The sequence below is a fragment of the Gadus chalcogrammus genome, chromosome 16 (assembly GCF_026213295.1).
Source record: "Gadus chalcogrammus isolate NIFS_2021 chromosome 16, NIFS_Gcha_1.0, whole genome shotgun sequence".
In the NCBI taxonomy this organism is placed as follows: domain Eukaryota; kingdom Metazoa; phylum Chordata; class Actinopteri; order Gadiformes; family Gadidae; genus Gadus; species Gadus chalcogrammus.
Window position 1 is genome coordinate 3,654,963 of NC_079427.1, and position 20,822 is coordinate 3,675,784.

Consider the following 20,822-nt stretch of genomic DNA (forward strand, 5'->3'; position numbering starts at 1 on the left):
CGCCAGATAGGTCAAGGTCAGATAAGGTTTTCTGGTCTGAACGTGCGCACGTGTAGCCAGGCAGGGCCAGCTGTCCTTTTAAGACCGAAGAAATGCGAATCATCAATTGAATGCACGTATTGACAGGTCATTCCTTTGAGGTCGAGGCTTACGCTGTACCGCGGTTCTGTTTCAGAGGGCGGACTCCTGACTGGTACAACAAGGTGTTTGGTCACATCTGCGCCGCCGAAGTCGCACGCATCCGCAACTCCTTCCAGCCAATCATCGCCGACGGACCCGAGACCAAGATCTGAGCTCCGTCCTATCACGCGTCAGCCCCGGCTCAGTTCAGACCACAAAGGATTCTGGATCGGAGAGAAACCAGACGTCGGTCCGAGTCCGCACTAAAGCACAGTCTGTTAGTCGTTTGTAAGTCTAGTCGTTTGTTTGTTGTTGTTTGTTTTGGTCGACCCACCAGAGAGAACTTTTCTGGACTGTATGGACTAAAGGAGGTTGTCTTGTCGGGGCTTGACCACACAACCCAAAGGGAAAATAAATGAATCCTGCCATCGTCTCCAGACCTAGGACCGTTCATATGTTCATTCATGTGTTCATGTTGATGATGCTGTATAATATAATTATAATTGTCATTAATAATATTATTGATGCTGTAATCTACAATGTCTAGGACATCTAGAATCTGAAAGGCTTCTGGGAAGCGTATGTATTTTTAGTAATTTCTAATGTATGCCATACTTAATAATGTGTCAAAGATTGTATATGTGTGAATAAGATGTACATGCAAACAAAATGTGTATATATATTATAATATGTGAAAGGGTTAATATGGCAATCATAATTTCCTATATATTGATTGTTGTGTTGTCTCTGCCTTCCTGTAATATGTATTGGTACGAACTGTATGATGTTTATACTGCAGTATTGCTGTTTGGAATGTCCGTAATTTTATTCAACTAAGACCTCTTTTTATGGTTGGGAAAACAATGACATAAGGTTTGATTTGATCATCCCTGCTTTAGATTACTTGGCTGTTTTGTCAAGTACCAGAGCATTTTTTTAAATAAATGTTTTAAAATGTTTAATTCTGTTAATGTTGCGTCGAGCATGCCATCTAGCGGCAGATAAGTGTAATTACAAAACGTTTTTTGTCTTGTGGGGAAATATTGATTTGTTTAAGAAAGATTGGAAACCGAAATACCCGTTATTCGTGGAGGCCTACACTACGGTGTTCAATTTGAAATCGAGAAGGTCGTTTGGAAATATGTTCCAAGCACATTTAACACCTATTGCCCTGTCTATAAAGGCATTGCTTCTTATAACACCTTCCACACATTAAGACACTATGACAACTATGAGAGGATAGAAATTAGCCTGTTAAAAGCATAGATTTTGACAGGATGTAGGTCTAGATGACTAGCTTACCGGTGTGAGTCCTGCAATCGCAGGATTCATATTATTTGTCTGTTCCTAAAGTCAACATCAGTCTCCATCTAACTATATATTTTCTCTCTCTCTCTCTCTCTCTCTCTCTCTCTCTCTCTCTCTCTCTCTCTCTCTCTCTCTCTCTCTCTCTCTCTCTCTCTCTCTCTCTCTCTCTCTCTCTCTCTCTCTCTCTCTCTCTCTCCCTCCCTCCCTCCCTCCCTCCCTCCCTCCCTCCCTCCCTCCCTCCCTCCCTCATTTAATATACTTAAAAAATAAATATAAAAAATAATATATAGGTAAAATATAGTAGACTGCTATTTGTCATAATTAAAACAATGACACTAATTATTATAGACTGAAAGGACGTTCAGCCGGAACACGTTCTCGGTCGGTCGGCAGGGGGCGCCAGGTGACGCTGAAATTCTAAAATAATTAAAAAAACAAAAAACAGGAGCACACCTCGAGCCACGCGCAGCTCGGTGGGCACCGCGCGTGGCGTCTGTCTGTTCCGTTTACCGGCGGAGGAGCGCGAGAAACCGCAGAAACCCCCCTCCCTCCCTCCCTCCCTCCTTCCCTCGTGCTGCACTGTTGACACGCTGGTGTCGGTGTTTCCACCGCTCGCGTGCGTGCTGTGCGGTAAATAGTGATTGACTGGTTAGTTGAAGAACAGTGTGCTGTTTCAACCGGTTTTTGGATTTAAATATTCTCATCGATCTACTGGTGCTGTTGTCCAGTGAAGTCCAACCGACTTAATCTCCTCCAGAGACTCCGGAGACGCGGATATCGTCCACCACCGTGACTACCGGGGGGACCATGCCGGGCTCGGTGTCTCTCCCTGCCCGCCAGATCGCTCGGGGTCCCGGGGAAGATGAGCGAAGGACGTCTGCCTGCGCACCGCAGGTAGTTCTGCCGGTCGGGATGATCGATCCGTCAGTTCCGATCCGCAATATCCGGATGAAATTCGCCGTGCTGGACGGCTTGGTTCAGGTCGGACAGGTCAGCGACCGGGACATCGTGGAGACGGTGTTGAATCTTGTAAGGATGCTTTTTGAGTTTTATTTGAAAAGAATGCACAGAATTGTTCTATTCATATTTTTGGTCACAGCATTGTGTGTGTGTGTGTGTGTGTGTGTGTGTGTGTGTGTGTGTGTGTGTGTGTGTGTGTGTGTGTGTGTGTGTGTGTGTGTGTGTGTGTGTGTGTGTGTGTGTGTGTGTGTGTGTTATTTACTGGTATATGTAAGGGAAAGATATAATAACGAACCTTTTAGATTATGAAAAACAAAAAACAACTTTACTAACACAGGGAAAGCAGAAAACGGACCCGAGGGGTGTGTGTGTGGGTGTGGGTTTGTGGGTGTGTGGGGGCCACTTTGTTTAGAGTTCAAATTGCCAGCTATGGTCAGTTTTCATAAGTTGGTGTGTGTACAGGTAATGCAGTGCGTGTTGCACCGATGAGGACCCCCTGCTGTGAGCTGAACGAGCTGCCCTTTATGACTACTGTGTGTGTGTTGCGTATAAGATGCTGTTGATCGCAACCTTATCGGAGTAGATCGGTAACATTGTCCATCTCATCAAATAGCTAATGCGGCTAAAATGACGTGGTCATTTACAACGTTATTTTTGCCACAGTTATTATTGCCAGCAAGTTGCATTTATTTACAACAGAGTTTCCATCCAGTTTTACTTGGAAATAAATTCTGTCCACTAAGGTTGGGCTTCATTCCTGGTCTTTCTGTATGTTTGACAAATGTAAAAGAGATATGATATCCAGAATGACTTCCAATGATTTGGTTCTTGTGTTTTCTTGGGGCCAGAAGATCTTAGAGATGTCTAAAGTAAGACAACATTAAGTTAAATGTAAACATATGCACAGCGCTTTAAACCCATTTAGCTTTTGGTTCTGATAATCCTAAAACAGCAGTTCCCAACCTGTGGGTCAGGACCCTAATCGGGCTGGCCTGATATGCATGGGGTCACAGGGTCTTGCCGATTTATACGCTATGAGCCTTTTTGGCGGCCATCTTGTTTCCGCCTTGTTTTTAAACACCAGCTGGGAGGGGGAACTGGATGCGTGGTAACAGATTCAGTTCCCAAACCCAGTTAGCGCTAAGAACCAAGGCGGAAACAAGATGGCCGCTGGGTCAATAGTGTCAATACTTGATGATGCAACAAAACAAATGTGATTGAAAGGCTCGGGTTATAATAGTCAGACCTCAAAATGGGGTTACTGGCCAAAACAGTTTGGGAGCCGCAGAAGTAAGACAAGGTAAAACCTCAAGCTCCACCTCTTGTGAATAATTACCACCACTGTTGTGTTCTGCGGTGTCTCCCAAAGCAGCACAAAATGATTTACCTTCGCCGCCGATGTCATTTTATTTTTAAACCTTTCTTACCAAGCCATGGGCTTTTGTTTGCGTTTCTCAATTGGAGCTTGAGAGGGTTTTTGTTCATCACCGTTTGTCTTCTAAGCAAGGGCACTTTGTCTTATACGTTTCTCCACATATTGGGATAGCACATTGTCAAGTGCTGTTCTCAGTCCTTGAAATCTCAATAGAGAATTAAAAAGTGTTTATTTGTTCTCGGTTTGGGGTGTGTGGTGGTGGATATACTCTCGTGGTGCCCCCTAAGCAGCCGTGTAAACAGCTGCAGAAACTAAGAACAGTTTAGTACCAGAGCCTGGAGGTTCTACTGTGTGCTGTTCTTTATGTTATTATCCTGCATAACTCTAAAGGAGCACCAAACCCTAACAGATTGGTTTGCATTCAATGACTCTCTCCAGGTTAAGCACGTGCTACTGCATTAATTACCTCTGATTGGCTGATGGGGTTACCCGGTCACCTGCTTATTAAGCGTTAATGCAACACTTATTTGAAAGTTAATTGACAGGATGTTTACAGGTGAGCCGAGAGCCCATTAGTCCCAGAAAAAAAAAAAAAAAGGGGTGGGAGGGAGAGGGGTCAATTTTAACATGCATTACATTTTCCTTCATACCTCACAGACCTGCTTGAAATACATAGACATATTTTGATATAAGAAGCACATTTATGAGCATTATTTAATAATACAATTGAGTTACGTTCACCACTTATAAGGACAACACTCGAAATTACCCCTTGGTGGGTATAATTTAAACAGTGTTGGGGGGGGCAATTGTAAGTCAAAAAATAAGTCAGACTGCATGTAAAATAAAAAAGCTAAAAGTTATTCCATCACTCCTGTAGTATCTCTTAATGTTTTAACATTTTTGAAGACATTGGAATTATTCTAGTGGTAAAGAGATTGGTACTATTTTAATTAGATTCTTTGTATTAAAAGTATATTTTACACAAACAAACTGATCAGCTGATGAGTCAACAGACTCTAACCAATCTTCAATGAAGTGGTAACGTATACCAAATATACTGAATAATACATTGACATCATGTGGAGGCATAAATATTCAATGCATTTTTCTATAGATTTGTGTTTGTGTTTATTTTATATATTTTATGATAGATTAAATGTTAAAACATCTAGCAGAAAAGATGGCCCCACATAGGCCATAGATCTGTCAGCCATCATCAAATCTCGTAGGCAGCGTGGATCATGGAGTTGGCCTAGCCACGAAGCCCCTAAACCGAAGCTGCTCCTTGATCTCATGTATTTGGAGTCACATTAAGTGACGTTGGATTATAGTATTGTTGTAAATTACTTAATAGTTAAAAGTCGTAGCTGGTTAATTAATCTCTCTGGCTTTACCTATGGTTGTAGATATCTCCAGCAGGCTCCAAAATTACTTCTTGATTTTTTCTTTTTACCTGCCAAAGATGAGAAAACTTCCGGCCAAGCAATCTTTTACATATTTAAAAGATTGTATGCATTGTTTTTTACTTGCCAAATGATCTTATCTTCTGCCATTGGCTGGTGGGCCATGTTTATTTAAGACCATTATCTCCAGGTATCCGACCACTTTTTCCCACCATGATTAATTTTGGGAGTGTTTTAGGTTTAACAATCCCAATCCTTGCCAACAGGCAGGCTTTGCATGGCAGAGGAACCCAAAATAAAAAGACTGATCGTGATTCCCCAACCATCTGGATATCATTTCTGCAGTTCGTCAGCGCTAAAAACAAGGCTATTGCCTCTGCTAGTTTGCGAGTTTTCATAGTCCTTACTTTTGGTATACTCCTATATCCTGTGAGTTTTATGTAAGCCTGCCATTTTTTGAGAGCTAGGTTCTTTTTAATATTGTTTATATCGATATGAGTTAAGCTAGATATTGTTCGGGGTGTTTAATGTTGTGATATTGCTTAATAGTTGGTTTTTCCTTGGCTTTTCCATTAACAAATATTTGAAATGTTCACATTATCAGATCTTGTATTGTATTTTTTGTGGCAGAGGGAAAATCCATAGTGATGGCTCCTTTCGGCATTTCATTTGAATTTAAACTGTAAAAATAACTCCTCTTTTACTGAAGACCATTTTGCTGTTAATTCAGTTTTTTCAAGTCTATGCAAATCACAGTACCACCTGTAATGATGGTGATTGAAAGTCTTGACATAGACTGCCATTTTGAAGCAGAACAACAAATAATCAGCAATCTTAATACGTCTTGAGTAATTTAATGAGTTTAACTTCATTCCCTCGCCTGATTCATAACACCTTTTATTAGCAATAGAAGATATCTGAAATGTCGCCAAAGCTTATTAATTTTTTTGTTACTGATCTTCATGCATACATGTCCTTCCTTGATTATATTATTGTATATTATATATGTATGAGCAGAAAATAGCAGATTTTTCAGTGCAATTTCTTAAGAGTGCCTGGATTCCTTGTGTCGCCTTTAACGAAATGAGAAGTTATATTTTGGCTCATGACTGATGTGTAAATATCGTCACGTTGAAGTGCTGCATCACGCAGCGCATCATTTGACAAATCGAACCTTCTGTTGGTCGTTGTTTGGCTTCAGACAGGTTTGAGGGATGGCAGTGATAGCCTCCCAGGGTGTCGTCGTCTGCCAGCACGACATGCAAATAACTCAGCACAGGAGACATCACAGTAGTGACCTTGTCTCTTCACACACAGACTCATATTTACCAGCTTTCTCATGGTATTTATGTGGCACCACAAAGAAATGTAAGATTGTTGTAAAAGGTCGCTGACCTTTCTCAAAGTGGGGTGGGGTTTGCGTCGACCAATCATAATAATACTCTGTCGAGGGTCTAAAGAAATGTATACAGATGAGTGCTTGTTTGGCCAGAGGATTTACACAGCGGGTGTTTGGCAAACACAATTATGACCGGTTTCTGTGTGGTGCCTTCATTGAGCTACCCAGTATAATATATGACAAGTGTGAAGTCTGTAACAAATAACCCAGTAAATGGTACTGCATGTATTTTTGGAAAGTAAAAGTAGTGTCATGGTTTTGCTCCATCTGTTGATTCCTCTAATTTATTTACTCTCTGGGATCGTGGAATAAACGAAATAAAACAGAGGACATTTACTTTCTTACCCCCAAGGGAGTTACACATCTGTAACTCCCAACTCATTTTGCAGGAAACAGCATCACAGAAGTCCAATCCAATGGCTTGTTTAGAACATTATGAGTTGAATCAAGTGGCGATAATTATATGGAAAGCTGAAGAACTTGAACATATTCCTGCAGTTTAAAGGTTCTCCTTTAATGTCGAACTAACAAGGTTCCCCATGGAGAAGCGTCAAGTCAAGACTATTCCGGCAGCTTCTCCGAGAAGTTCTCTGTTCTTCAGACAAACCATCTCAAATGGTTTGCTGTAGTCACTCCTTTTCTAAAGTCACTTCATCTTTCTCACATTTTGTTTCTACAAGTGTTCTCAGGAAATTGATTAAAGACCTGCCATGTCATGTCACAATGGTAAAAAACAACCCCTCCTAACTTTAGACCTTAAAACACAAAAAGATAAACAAAACCTCAAATGTCGACAAAACCTTTAAAACTAATGTATTAGAAAGTTAAATTTGTAGGAAAAATAGAGGGAATCCTGTAGAACGATGGTTTTCTAATAGAAACCTTTCCATCTGCAAATATATCTCCCCCTCAGCTTACCTCAGCTCTGTCAACAAACCATCCATATAGTTGGCCGATTAATAATTGATCAATAACGTGAACGGGTGAGCGACCTGCTAGTCTCCATGCGCCCCCCTGGCCGCCTTTCATTCATATTGAATGCCTTTTGATTTCCCAGACAAAACCCTCTTTCAACTTGACACCCGGCCGTCCCCATCTCCCGTCTTAGAATACAAACAACCAGCCTAGGATTTTTCATTAGCTTACCGCTGCTCGGACAAAGCCTCTGTCATTGTGTACAGAGAATTGTTTCCAAATCCGCGTCGGTGTGCGGATAAAATACTGAAATGCCGCCGCCTCCAGTTAATTTCTGCGCTCCTCCAGTTGAGCCTCTACAGGCGACTGTTCTGATCGCCGACTCTGATAATCCGACGGCGTTACATAAAGCCGAAATGGGATCCTGTGGTGGGTTGTTGTTGTTTGCTTTGTAACGTGGGATTGTTTTTAGAAAGTAATTCCAGCGGGATTTTCAGGGGCCCAGAGGGCATCCTGCAATGTATTTTTCCCGTCCCAGATCAAGGCCTGGGTACACCTACACCTCGCTGCGCGCTGTGTTCATGTTTTTTTTTTGGCAGCCGTGAGTCATTTATCTTGCACCATGTCGTGCAGGGCTCTAGCTCTTCCATCGATGGTGTTCTTTGAAAGGGAAAGTTAGTGTTCGTGTTGTTGGTATTGTTGGTAAGATTCAGGGGAACATCAAATGCTGAGCGGTGATATAACGGCAATTTCCACCTGCGCATAAATTTATTTGGCACTGGATCAATTAATTTGGCACTGTTGGTAGCCAAAACGTAGAAAGTAAAAGACGTTTAAAGTGCTTCCTACTACCTTCAGACTTGTGAGTTTGACTTCATAAGAGCAGAGGATAAACTCCTTAACATGCAAATGTCTGCCGTCGGCTTCTGGCTTCTGTGGGTTCAATCAGACGCCAACACTGATGCATTATGGGAATATACCCAAGAGGAACTTCAATGATAAATTTCCTTTGGTAGGTGTCTGTCTGTCTGTCTGTCTGTCTGTCTGTCTCACTCTGTCTGTCTCACTCTGTCTGTCTCACTCTGTCTGTCTGTCTGTCTGTCTGTCTGTCTGTCTGTCTGTCTGTCTGTCTGTCTGTCTGTCTGTCTCCGTCCGTCCGTCCGTCCGTCCGTCCGTCCGTCCGTCCGTCCGTCCGTCCGTCCGTCCGTCCGTCCGTCCGTCCCTGATGGCCTGACTGGCCAACTGCTGTCTGGTTTTTGATAGTCTTGTGGCAAGGGTGTTTTTCCCACCAGCCAAAGGTTCTTGGTTTTATCCCTCAACGTCTCACCTGTAGGCCTCCTGGAGCAGCGGAAAGTGGTCCTGACCTTTAATGTTGTTGCCATGGTTTTCTCAAGGGGCTTTCGTCCACCATCTCAGTCTTAACCCTGATATTTTATCTAGGTCGAAGCTTGGCACAAAGATAAATCTTGTGTCTGGTTTCCGTCTAGGCAACGTCCTCACGGTAAATTACCAGCGCTAAACCTACATGCTCTGACTGATTGCTGGATGAAACTCGGCAACATCAGCCCGGAGTCTTTCCCAGAGACACTGCAGTGCTGTGTACAGAGATGGGTTATGTTGTCCTCCATGATCTCCATGACCTGACATTTAGTCTGTTTTTAACTCAACCTAGTTTCATTCAGAATTGTTTTAATTAGAGCTAGTTTCATTCAAACAGGTCTTAACTAGTTGGCATCGTTTCATTCAAACAGGTCTTAACTAGGCATAGTTATGTCTACTGGTCTTGACCAGGCAAACTTTCAACTGCTCCTACATTCAACTGACCTTAGCCATGCCATTAGCCAGCATGCCTAATTCCGTTGACAGTTGTTACCGCTTGTCTGCCGTCTGGTCTTCATCAGCCCCCCCTCCAAATCCAAATCATGGTTAGGGCCCTGATCTTGACTAAAACTGTTGCATTGAAATATGTCTTAACTTGAATGGGTTTTTGGTTACACAAGGTGTTTTATGAAAAATCAAAGTACAAAAAAGCAGCCCAGGTAGCTCCCAAGCTAATCCCGCGTTGAGTTAGCATCATAGCAAGCTATCGAGCCTCAGCCAGGGTGTTATTGCGTTGCCTCTGCCATAAGCTCAGCTCTCTAGAATAAAGGCACTCAGATTTGCGCAAAGGCACACAGAAAAGACAAGTAAACCTACCACTGTTATATTGCAATTTAGAAGACAGGTTCTTCTGTTAAGGGAGTCCGTGTTGTTTTTATTGCGTTGTTAAACCTTGACGGTGTCAACTGGATCAGATACTTCCATTGGTTCTTCCCATTTACTTATTGTTTTTGGGCTTTTGGGACGCTTTAGTCCAAAGCTGCATCGACAGTCATAAAGGAGCAGGTAGGAGTTAGCAGACATTGAGGAACGAACACAGTACCATTTGGTTGGGAGTTTAACACATTAACCAATGCCCTGCACTATGTTTTTTTATTTCAGTTGGGCTTGAATTAAGCTTGGGACGAAACACAATGATCTAATAATAATAATATTCCTGTCTGGTCATAACTCCAGAAATAATATTTACTTGAGTGCAGGCAATTTAAAAACAGGTCTAACCTTGAGTTTTCTAAACCTTGTCACGGTTGTAAAAGTTTATTGTTTTGTCAATTGTCCCTACAAGGTTACTCCAGTCTGAATGAGTTGGAGGCTGTTAGAGGCTGCGACGACACCCAGAGAAAGGTACTGGGTTTGATTCTCAGTGCCCACAGCCTACCTGTAGGTATTAGTGCAAGAGGGCCCTTACCTCTACCTGCTCCTTAATGACATGTATCTGAGGGGGCTATGTTGCTTTGGATAAATTACCGAAGGATACGATATCTATTGTGGTGTGAGGAAAAACGACGCCGAGGAGTCCACCCAGAAGGGCCTGGAACGGTTGTTTGTCTGTTGCAATGGCCAATTAGCCTCAAACCAATTGCGTCAGGTTGAGGTAGAGGTAATCTCTAATTGTTTTGTGGTTAGATGTGCTGCCATGTCATTACGCATTGCAGTTTGTGCGATGTGATACAATAAAGAATTCTTTCCAAAACGACAGAATATTAAACTCTCACTATCTCAAATTCTGGGTCTCCACATACTATGATATTCAAATAACAACCCTCAAACACAGAGTCTACCCTTTAGGTTCACTTACACATTTCACATACACTTCCCAGTTATATTATACGTAACATTAATAATATATAGTATCATATTAATAATGAATATCAGGCTGTGTCCTCTTGGTGCAGGACTTTTGGGCTTTTGAATCGGCAGCGGCTGTGCTGATTGGTTCAGCCAGTTCTAGCTTCCTGTTCCTCTGTCCAGACCTCTCCTTTTGTTAAAGGTTAATGTAGTCCATCTGCAGCTCCATGTCGGCTGTTTATTTCTCCCATGATGCCGCGGGGCTACAGCTCTCCATTACCCGCGGACGAGGAACATGAAGGGCGAGAGACATAATGGAGTGGCTTAGAGAGAGAGTTAGGCGTCTGGATTATCATTAATACCCGGAGATCAGCATAATGAGGGAAGACACTGCGTGGGGTTTGCCCCGACACCAGTCACCGTGACGCCTGCTTTTTATTTAGATTTAGAGGGTCCCCATTTTACCGCCAGGTGTGATGCAGATTAGTTGTTACAAGCAATTGTAAAGTCGATTTTCACCCTTTGGTGACGTTCCAAGTGGGGGAGCACACTCAGATGTGTGAAGGAGCTTACCAGTGGGCAGAGGTGATTGATAGTGACGGATGGACTTTTTCTTCTTCTGCGAGCGAGTACGGCCCCTCAGGGGAGTGATTCTGTGTTGTGTTGCGTCATGCCGAGTGCACAAGAGTCACAAACGCATCCGTGTCTTTTGACGCCACGCACTCCTAACGCCTGCCTCATACTCAGGGCTCTGCTCCATGCGATGACCTCCGGGACTTTTGCTACAGAATTGAACAAGGGTTTTGTTGCCATCCGCTACAGTGGTCCGAAGCTTAGAGGAGCTGCACGAGATGGGGGGGGGGGGGGGGGGACTCCAGAGCCAGCAGAGCAAGCTGGATGTCATAGGCGGCTGGACGCTGGAGTTCCAGAGTTGAGTGGGAGGAAGGATTACGACGCTGACATTTGGCTGAAGATGATGTGTACAGTATTAGATGAGAGGGAGGGCGAGAGAGGGAAGAAGGGAGAGAGGGAGAGAGGGAGAGAGAGAGGGAAGAAGGGAGAGAGGGAGAGAGGGAGAGAGAGAGGGAAGAAGGGAGAGAGGGAGAGGGAGAGAGAGAGGGAAGAAGGGAGAGAGGGAGAGAGGGAGAGAGAGAGGGAAGAAGGGGAGAGAGGGAGAGGGAGAGAGAGAGGGAAGAAGGGAGAGAGGGAGAGAGGGAGAGAGAGGAGGGAAGAAGGGAGAGAGGGAGAGAGGGAAGAAAGGAGAGAGGGAGGGAGAGAGAAGAGAGAGAGAGAGAGGGAAAGAAAGGGGTAAAGAAAGGGGAAAAGAGAGCATCAGAGGGAAGGGAGATAGTGAAATGGTGAAGGGGGGGGTCCGTATTGAAGACAGACTTGGAGGATCAGAGAACCGCTCTTGCTTTGTGTGTGTGTGTGTGTGTGTGTGTGTGTGTGTGGTGTGTGTGTGTGTGTGTGTGTGTGTGTGTGTGTGTGTGTGTGTGTGTGTGTGTGTGTGTGTGTGTGTGTGTGTGTGTGTGTGTGTGTGTGTGAGGGTGATGAGAAAGATTTGAGGAGGGGGGGAGATTAGGGGAGGGGAAATCTGCTAAACTTGAGTGAATGTCTGTTTGACCAAGTGGTGTCGTGTTCCCTGATGTCGGGGGCTGAAGCCCCTAAGCTTCCTGCTGATCTCCTCTCCCCTCAGTCTTGTGGCCATCTGTACTCCACATTTGGTTTCATCCGTTTCTCTATTGAATGGATGGATATCCATCCATCCATCCATTCAATTACACTTTATTGAAAACCGGGATTAGATTTTTCCTCTTTATCAACAGAGCTCTTTCATTCCAACTGTTCAATCTGAGTCAATCTATAAACAGGCAAAGATGAAATCCATCATCAGACACGCGTCAAAATAAATATAATAATACAAAGCTGTTTATTTAACAACCTGAGATGAAAACTGCTAGCAGGAATCCTCCCAGCCATGTGGTCGCTGGAGATAAATAAATCATCCTTCTCCCCATCGTGTAACCATATTGTGACAAGGTCATACAAAACCGATTGCATTTTTTTTATACCGGGACACCTCCCTACATCGCACGGCTTGCATTTCACTATTCAGCAGGAATTGTTGACGGTGTGTAAAATATGAGGGTAGAATTTAAATGTTATGTCTGTGGGCCGTGGTTTGGAGTTGGTCCCAGGGACACGTGCTAGACCAGCTTCCAGATTACCCTCTGGTCCGTCTCTGGTTCAAAGGTTATCAGCTACTGATGACTAGCACTGTGGACAGCTGGTGTCTTAGGGGCCATCCTGCCTTGTCTGATGGCTCTGTGATCATGGAGTGGTGTGAGTGTGTCGGTGTGTGCGTTGAATTGACTCATTGTGTGTTACCTCTATGTTCTCGTTGCATGTGCGATTATCTGTGGCTTCTTTTCTGCAGAAGTGGCCCATTGAAGGAAGAGGACGAGTTGGCAGGGTTTTGATGCGTAGGTCGGATAAGACCTTGTCTTACAAATAAAGAGATCTTCGCACACACTGAAGTTGGATAAGGACTCATCTGCATTCTGTTACATTTACATTTAGGGCATTTAGCAGACGCTTTTATCCAAAGTGACTTGCAATAAGTACATTTGTCGTAAGAAAGTGAGTTCACTAACGTTATCAATTTACCATCGACCCCAAAACCCCTCGAAGGGTTTTGTGCTTCATTGACTTGTGTTGAGACAACATCGCTGGCCATGTTCCACCCCTCTGTGGTGATAAACAGAAGTTATTCTGGATCGTCCATGCGGCCACTAATAAGTGAACCCAGTTAACATATATTTTATATTATTATCAACAACTTTATAAACCTAAATTAACTGTTCCTTCGGCTGAGCTGGGTGCAATTACTAGTGTGTACATGGTTTTACTCTGGTTTGGTCACTAGATGAGGTCTGTATACTCTGTATTCTGGACTCTCATCAAATGCTAGAAAAGATGGAAATGGTGCGCTGTTTGATTATGGTAATTGTTTCTTTTCGCATTGCATAAATTAAACCATTAATGAACTAACGCACACTTTCCCATTTTTTTTATCATTGGCATTGTGTTGAACTTGGCCTAAGAGTATTTGAATTTAGTCGCTGTCTCCCCTTTTAGTATGATGTACACACATTACTCTCCCCATCTGTGATGAATATGATGCTTTGTAACACTACTAGACTACAGTCCCTCTGGAAAATTCGGCGTTTTTTTGTGATTGTTGCGGCCAAAGATCCTTGATTATGTGGCACGTTTTCTTAAAAAATTCGATGAAATATGCAACATATTTATGCAATTTTATGCGAGGAAATTGCGGGAACTTGCAACAACTGCGGGAACTTTCGATAACGTTCACGTCGCGTAATTACGTCACTTCATAACGTTAACATGGGAACAGGGGGAAATGGCTGCTCTTGTGTGAAGTAAACGCATCATTTTTTAACTTTCTGCTAAGATATATGTGACTCTTTTGCAACGAAAATGCGGGGATTATGAAATCATGCAAGCCCCGCGTATTTTGTGTGGAAATCGGCAATTTATGCGGTGAAAGTGCGGCATATTTGAAAAAAATGCGCCCCCCCGCATGAATATGCGTTGAATTATGCGATCGCATTATCGCGTTTTGGGGACTGACTAGAAGCGCTAGAGCCTGGCTTCAGTCACTGCTTTAACAAGGAAAGTGATGGTGTAGTGGGTAGGGGGATCAACTCCTATTCCAACGTTTCTGGGTTCATTTCCCTATGTCCACCCTCCAACTGAAGGGCTTAATGTCCACCCTCCAAGAGAGGCTCCACAATAACCCCTACCTACTCCTTAATGACATGCATCTGAACTCACTGAATTCAACAATCATTTTGGATAATGACCAAATAGTTGTGATAGTTTGTAGTTGTATTGTGTGTGTGGGGGGACCGTGATGTACACTGAATCGTAAAGATTTTCTGGATCTACATAAAGAGACCTTTGGGAGCGGCAGGAGTACAGATCCGTGTTTATTTCAGGCCTCAATGGGGGTTTTCTGGTCCCGGCTGTTATTCCCATCTGCAGTTTAACTCCAGGAGACGACAAAATCACTTCTGTAGAAGAGACACAGAGGTAGGATTGTTTGAGATGAGATGAAGAGGGGTGTGTGTGTGTGTGTGTGTGTGTAATGGGCAGCTTCTGGCAGCCCATTTCGGAAAACCAAAAACCCCTGTTTCAGGTTGAACTCCCGACGTGTGTGCATATTGTGTTCGGGGTAAGCTGTCTGACAACCATTTCAGATATCCAAAATAATGTTAGAGTACAACGTCGTAAGTCGTCTACCCCATTCTCCTTAGTTTGATTGTGGACAGAATGAAGACCACCTGGGAGTTTCTAAATACAGCTCACGACCTCGCAGACCAATCTGGAGAGGTCTGTGAAGTGCTGTGCAGAGGAGTGTGTGATATACCCACACAACACACCCTTAGAAGAACCTTGTAGCTGTGAGATGATAAAAATGTTTTAGTCCTTGGATGCACACACACACACACACACACACACACACACCCACACACACACACACACACACACACACACACACACACACACACACCACACACACACACACACAACACACACACACACACACACACACACACACACACACACACGTGTGTGTGTGTTCAGGTGTATGTACTTGCACAACCGTGCACATACGTGCCTTTGTTCTTGTGTGTAATCTCATGAGTGTAGACCTGCATGTGTATGTGTTCTTGTGTGTGTGTGTGTGTGTGTGTGACTTCAATTATTCAGTGTCTTCCAATTCCCCTCAGCGGGAGCCTGGCAATCTGTAAATGAAGACTAAAGCTGCATTGTGGGGGAATGGATAGTAAAACGCACTGAGGCGTGAATAAAACAATCAGGATAGTGAACTGTGGTTCTGTGAGCAGGCGAACGTCAGGGTTAGAGCATCGGGCTCAGGCGTGCCCACAGGTAGTAGACTGCAGTCCGGAGTCCATTGGGCTTCCAGGACCCTCTCGGCTTCGAGTCGAAAAACCAACATAACCAGACTATCGCTGAGCCCGTGCGTGTGGGGTGCACGTGAGGAACACACACTCCTCCCCGTGTCTGCATCGTTATCTCGGGGCTTGCAGGTCCCTGCGTTCAGGATGGATGTGGCCTCGTCGCGTGACGCTCAGGCGCGCGTGTGTGTGTGTGTGTGTGTGTGTGTGTGTGTGTGGAGGCAGAGGGAAGCTGTGTGTAAACATGCCATCACGGAAGAATGGGAGCTGACAGATCTATATGTGGCTTGGAGGACCGAGTGTGTACATGCAAGACACTCCCCCTGTCCTGTTCCATGCCACACTTTCCCCTCCTCCTTGGAATGGCTAGGCTTGTGGAAAGATGAATAGGGTTTTTAGTCTATTTCCTTTCATGGAGCTAATCATTTTGTGTAAACGTTTGTCTGTGTAGAGAGTGTTGGTTTTATGTCGTGTTAGGCTTTGGATGAAATGCATGGGTGGGAGTGTGTTTTTTTTATAGAAACCAGAAGGGTTAGGCACAGGGCGTTGAGATATCACTGTTGTGTTCTTCCCTCGGCCACAACACTGAGATCTGTTAAATCTGGCTTTCCAACATTTTTCCCAGGCTGTTTGTTTGTGATTGTGTGCCGTGTGTGTACATAGTCGTGTTGGCATGTGTGCGTTTTGTGAGATGTGTGTGGGTTCAGCCAGTACGATCCCTTATCCGTTAGATCTGTTCTTCTGTATAACAGAAAAACGCTGAGCGTAGGATACTAACTCTTCTATCAGGAAATCATTGTGAGAGAGGTTGGTGTTGGAGAGAGAGGTTGTTGTGGGAGGGAGGTTGGTGTGGGAGAGAGAGAGAGGTTGGTGTGGGAGAGAGAGAGAGAGGTTGGCGTGGGAGAGAGAGAGAGGTTGGTGTGGGAGGGAGAGAGAGAGGTTGGTGTGGGAGAGAGAGAGAGAGGTTGGTGTGGGGGAGAGAGAGGTTGGTGTGGGAGAGAGAGAGAGGTTGGTGTGGGAGAGAGGAGAGAGGTTGTGTGTGAGGGAGAGAGAGGTTGGTGTGGGAGAGAGAGAGAGAGGTTGGTGTGGGAGAGAGAGAGGTTGGTGTGGGAGAGAGAGGTTGGTGTGGGAGAGAGAGAGAGAGGTTGGTGTGGGGGGTATCGGTGCGAGAGAGATTGTAGAAAGAGAGAGATTGCTCTGCAAGAGAGAGATTGGAGTAGGAGTGTGTGGTGGGGAGTGAGATAGGAGTGCAACGTTGGAGTGAGTGAGAGGTATTTCTAGTGAGGAGTGAAATAGGAGTATAACGTTTGACTGAGAAAGAGGTGAGGGCGGGCTGATGGATTGACTGCTGGGACGCAGAAGTGTCATTAGGGGGTGGTGTCTCTCCCCCCCCCCCCCCCAAGGGTGTGTGGGCAGGGGGAGGAGGGATTGCAGTAGAAGCGCAGGCTGCATGCTCATAGCCTGTGACCTGCATACTGATGTGCTGTTAACCCAGAGGAGCTCCTCCTCCTCCTCCTCACTCCCTCCATCTTCCTCCTCCTCCTTCTCCGCACCGTCCGAGAGGAGCCAACTCTCACAATCCATAGAGGACTGAGTAAAGAGCACTTAGGAAATGCAGAGAAAAAAGGACTATCTCTCTTTCTCTCTCCCTTTGCAAAGGTCTTCCTCACTTTCTCTTCTTCTGCCTTTCAAACACTCCTCCTCTCCTCCTCCTCCTCCTCCTCCTCCTCCTCCTCCTCCTCCTCCTCCTCCTCCTCCTCCTCCTCCTCCTCCTCCTCCTCCTCCTCGGAGCAGCTGCATTGCAGTACACTTCGAGGTGTTACTTAGCATTAGCAGTTCCTTAAGTCCCTCTTTCCTCTTCTGTGTCTCCACTCATCCTCGCCTGCTCATCTCTACACATTCTCTCTCACCCAGTCCACTCCACTACCCCTCATTGTTTCTCCTCTCTCCTCCCTTTTCCTCTCCTGCCCTCTCCCTCTTCCCTAACTTTATATGCTGCTGTAATTTAATTATTACCCATTATTTGTTCCTATCAACTCCCTCTCGTCTTTTCTCTGCTCCTGGTTCTTCCTCTTCTTTTTGCCTCTATTTTCCCTTTCCCTATCTCTTCTCTTCCCTGCCTCCTGGCTCCTCCTCCTTTCTTCCCACTATCTCCTCCTCTCCTCCCCACTATCTCCTCCTCTCCTCCCCCCTCTCTCTCTTCCCCACTCTCTCCTCCTCCTCTCCTCCCCACTCTCTCTCCTCCTCTCCTCCCCACTCTCTCTCCTCCTCTCCTCCTTACTCTCTCTCCTCCTCTCCTCCCCACTCTCTCTCCTCCTCTCCTCCTTACTCTCTCTCCTCTCCTCTCCTCCTCTCCTCCCCACTCTCTCTCCTCCCCACTCTCTCTCTCCTCCTCTCCTCCCCACTCTCTCTCCTCCTCTCCTCCCCACTCTCTCTCCTCCTCTCCTCCCCACTCTCTCTCCTCCCCACTCTCTCTCTCCCCACCCTCTCTCCTCCCACTCTCTCTCCTCCTCTCCTCCCCACTCTCTCTCCTCCTCTCCTCCTTACTCTCTCTCCTCTCCTCTCCTCTCCTCTCCTCTCCTCTCCTCTCCTCTCCTCTCCTCTCTTCTCCTCTCTTGGCAGGCCATTCCTAGATCAATGTGTTCTCACTTCACCGGATTAAAAGCGGACCGTGAATTCTCCTCAACGTTGACAAATGCAGGCCCTTTTGGTTTCTCTAAGACTTTATTACCGTTTGATTACAGTGTCAACATCCCAACTCCCACTCTTCGTCTCCTTTCTGCACACCCCCGCCTCTGAGTCATGACCTCAATCTCCACAAAAGGCGGGGCAAAGGAAACAAACTCAGGAGTAAATTACTATTTTCTTTAAATTAATCTTACAGACCCTCTAACCTAAAGCGATTTATAGCAATTTCTTTTCTCTAACAGTCATCGAGGTGCAGAGCGCCGTCAGAGATCCTCTTTATCGGGGACGCCCACACGTAGCGGTCGGTATGGAGCGAGCAAACACATTATGATAAGACGAAGCGCGGTCGTCTCCGCACGCTCCGGTGTAGAGAAACATCGCAAAGCGTCGACTTGATTCCAATCGTCGGCGCCTCAAGGTCAGCGAGGTTAACGCAACTAACCGCGTCTAACCGCGTGTCTAATGAGCTCCATTAACAGGGAGTCACCGATCCTTGACAACCGAGGAGACGAGCGAGGGAGTGATTGTTTCATTCATACTTTTCCTCATCATGGCTGTATATATATTTTGATGCATCGACGCCATGCTGCGGTGCACTGGGGGGGACGGCGTTGAACCGTGTGTTCGTTCAGAGCGAGGGTTTCGGGGTCTTTTGAGAGATCCGAGCGCCGCGGCGGCGGCTAGGCGTCGCGGCGTTCGTGTTCAGAAGATAGATGTTGACATTAGCCTCTCAACCGACCGATGATCAGACTCATTTCGCGCACGCAAACAACCCCTTCCATTGGTTCGTCTCTCTCTCTCTGTATGGCTGCCATGGTAACGACACACGACTCCCTTGCAGAACTGGTTTAACGTATTCATTTACTCACTATGTACCCTCACCTTTATTGCCCGCATTTCCAGAGAGAGCAGGACTGGGGAATTTACACAGTAGGGGCAAAGAGCAACTTCTCCTGGGTATTAAATACATTGAATCAAAGAGCAGTGTATTCTGGGTAAAATGTACAGGGGAGGAAAGGGCAATGTCTCTTTGGTATTATGCACATTATGTCCAAAAAAGATGTGTATTCTCTGTAATGGGGGGCGGGGGGGGGGGGGGGGGGGGGGGGGTGGGAGAACAATGCATTCCGTGTAATATGTTTGGTTATAGGTTTAGATTTGTGACTTTGATCCTGCTGTCCTCTGGTCTGTCAGGGTTGGAACAGGGCGTAATATAAAGTGGTTCACATGGCAGCACTTTGCCTCCCTTCTCTCCGTCCTTATTGTCAGCCAAAGTGCTTTTAAACTTCACCTCGGTTACACCCGCCCGACAACAGGGCCTGTGTTTTTTGTGTCCGGGGGAACATTCCTGAACATTTCCGGGCGTATCGAAAACATTCCGTGAGTCGTGACCTACCGGAACGACCGCGCAAGGAGTTGTTAGTCGTTTGTTTTGAAGCCGTCCAGAGTAGCGCTGTCCATGGTGCTGAAATCGACCAGTTTGCATTTGCGTCTGAGTGGAAGCAATGGTGATCTCACAGTCCACCCAGGCATCCATCCAGCCATCCTTCTATCGTGATAGTATCAGGCTGGTAACATGATAACTTTAGGGTCCAGCCCCCCACTGTTCATGCAGTGTTTTGTTTATCAGCCGTCAGTTTACAGACTTCCCGTCTTTGGGGAGAGCTACTTTAGTTGGCCGTTGATTATAATTTCTATTTGTTTTTCTCTCCTCTGCGACACATCATTCGCTATGTAAATTACTCTGTATGTAAATTTCCTCATTAACAGGCTTCAGTTTTCCCTCCTGTCGGCTGCTGTGTAGGAGATGAATTAGTACATATAGAGAGTCCATTACACGGACCAACGCAATTACCTTGCATAACACCTAAGAGATTTAGGCTTTAAATGGTTTCGATATTTCACCCAAACCAAGTGGGAAGGGTCATTTAATTACGTCTGGGATTCAGTTTATTACCGCCATTCAATGAGTACAAATATTAACAACAGTTAAATGCTGGAAAAATGACTTCACTTGCAGTCCCACACTACACACTCTGTTCTGACATTATTTGTTTTCATTTTAAAAATAAAGCTTATGAAGTAAATATGACCAATTAAATTATTCTTAAAGTGTGTTTGAAGCCCATGTTTCAGCTCAAATTCGACCGCTATGAAAAAAATATAGTTGTGCGTGTTATCTCCATGTTCACGCCCATGCTAAATTTGTGACACTTTATCAGTTCCGTTGTTGTGTATGAAACGCGCCTCCACACATTGCGGCGTCATACCATAAGTATCAGAAAAGCTTAACGCTCTCTAGGACATAGCCATCAACATCCAATGCTGCACAGACGCAGCTTCACACATCAACACACTCTCTGGCGGTATACTAATGCCGCTTTTCCACTGCATGGTACCAGCTCGACACGACTCGACTCGACTCAGCTCGCATTTTTTGCGTTTCCACCGCGATCTAGTACCTCAAGTGGCTGCTT

General features: G+C 45.2%; 2 protein-coding genes across 4 annotated transcripts in view; both read left to right on the forward strand.

The window, feature by feature from the left end:
* The window catches only part of stard13b (StAR-related lipid transfer (START) domain containing 13b), a 34,969-nt gene extending 33,591 nt beyond the window's left edge, over nucleotides 1-1,378 (forward strand). For all 3 annotated transcript variants that reach the window (XM_056610897.1, XM_056610898.1, XM_056610899.1), the window contains one exon: nucleotides 176-1,378. In XM_056610897.1, the coding sequence (XP_056466872.1) occupies nucleotides 176-293 (118 nt within the window). In that variant the 3' untranslated portion in view covers nucleotides 294-1,378. The remainder of the gene's footprint in view (nucleotides 1-175) is intronic.
* Nucleotides 1,379-2,015: 637 nt separating this feature from the next.
* nbeab (neurobeachin b) overlaps nucleotides 2,016-20,822 on the forward strand; it is a 176,717-nt gene continuing 157,910 nt past the window's right edge. Inside the window, 1 exon segment of the mRNA XM_056610309.1 lies at nucleotides 2,016-2,457. Coding sequence (XP_056466284.1) covers nucleotides 2,236-2,457 — 222 coding nt within the window. The 5' untranslated portion in view covers nucleotides 2,016-2,235.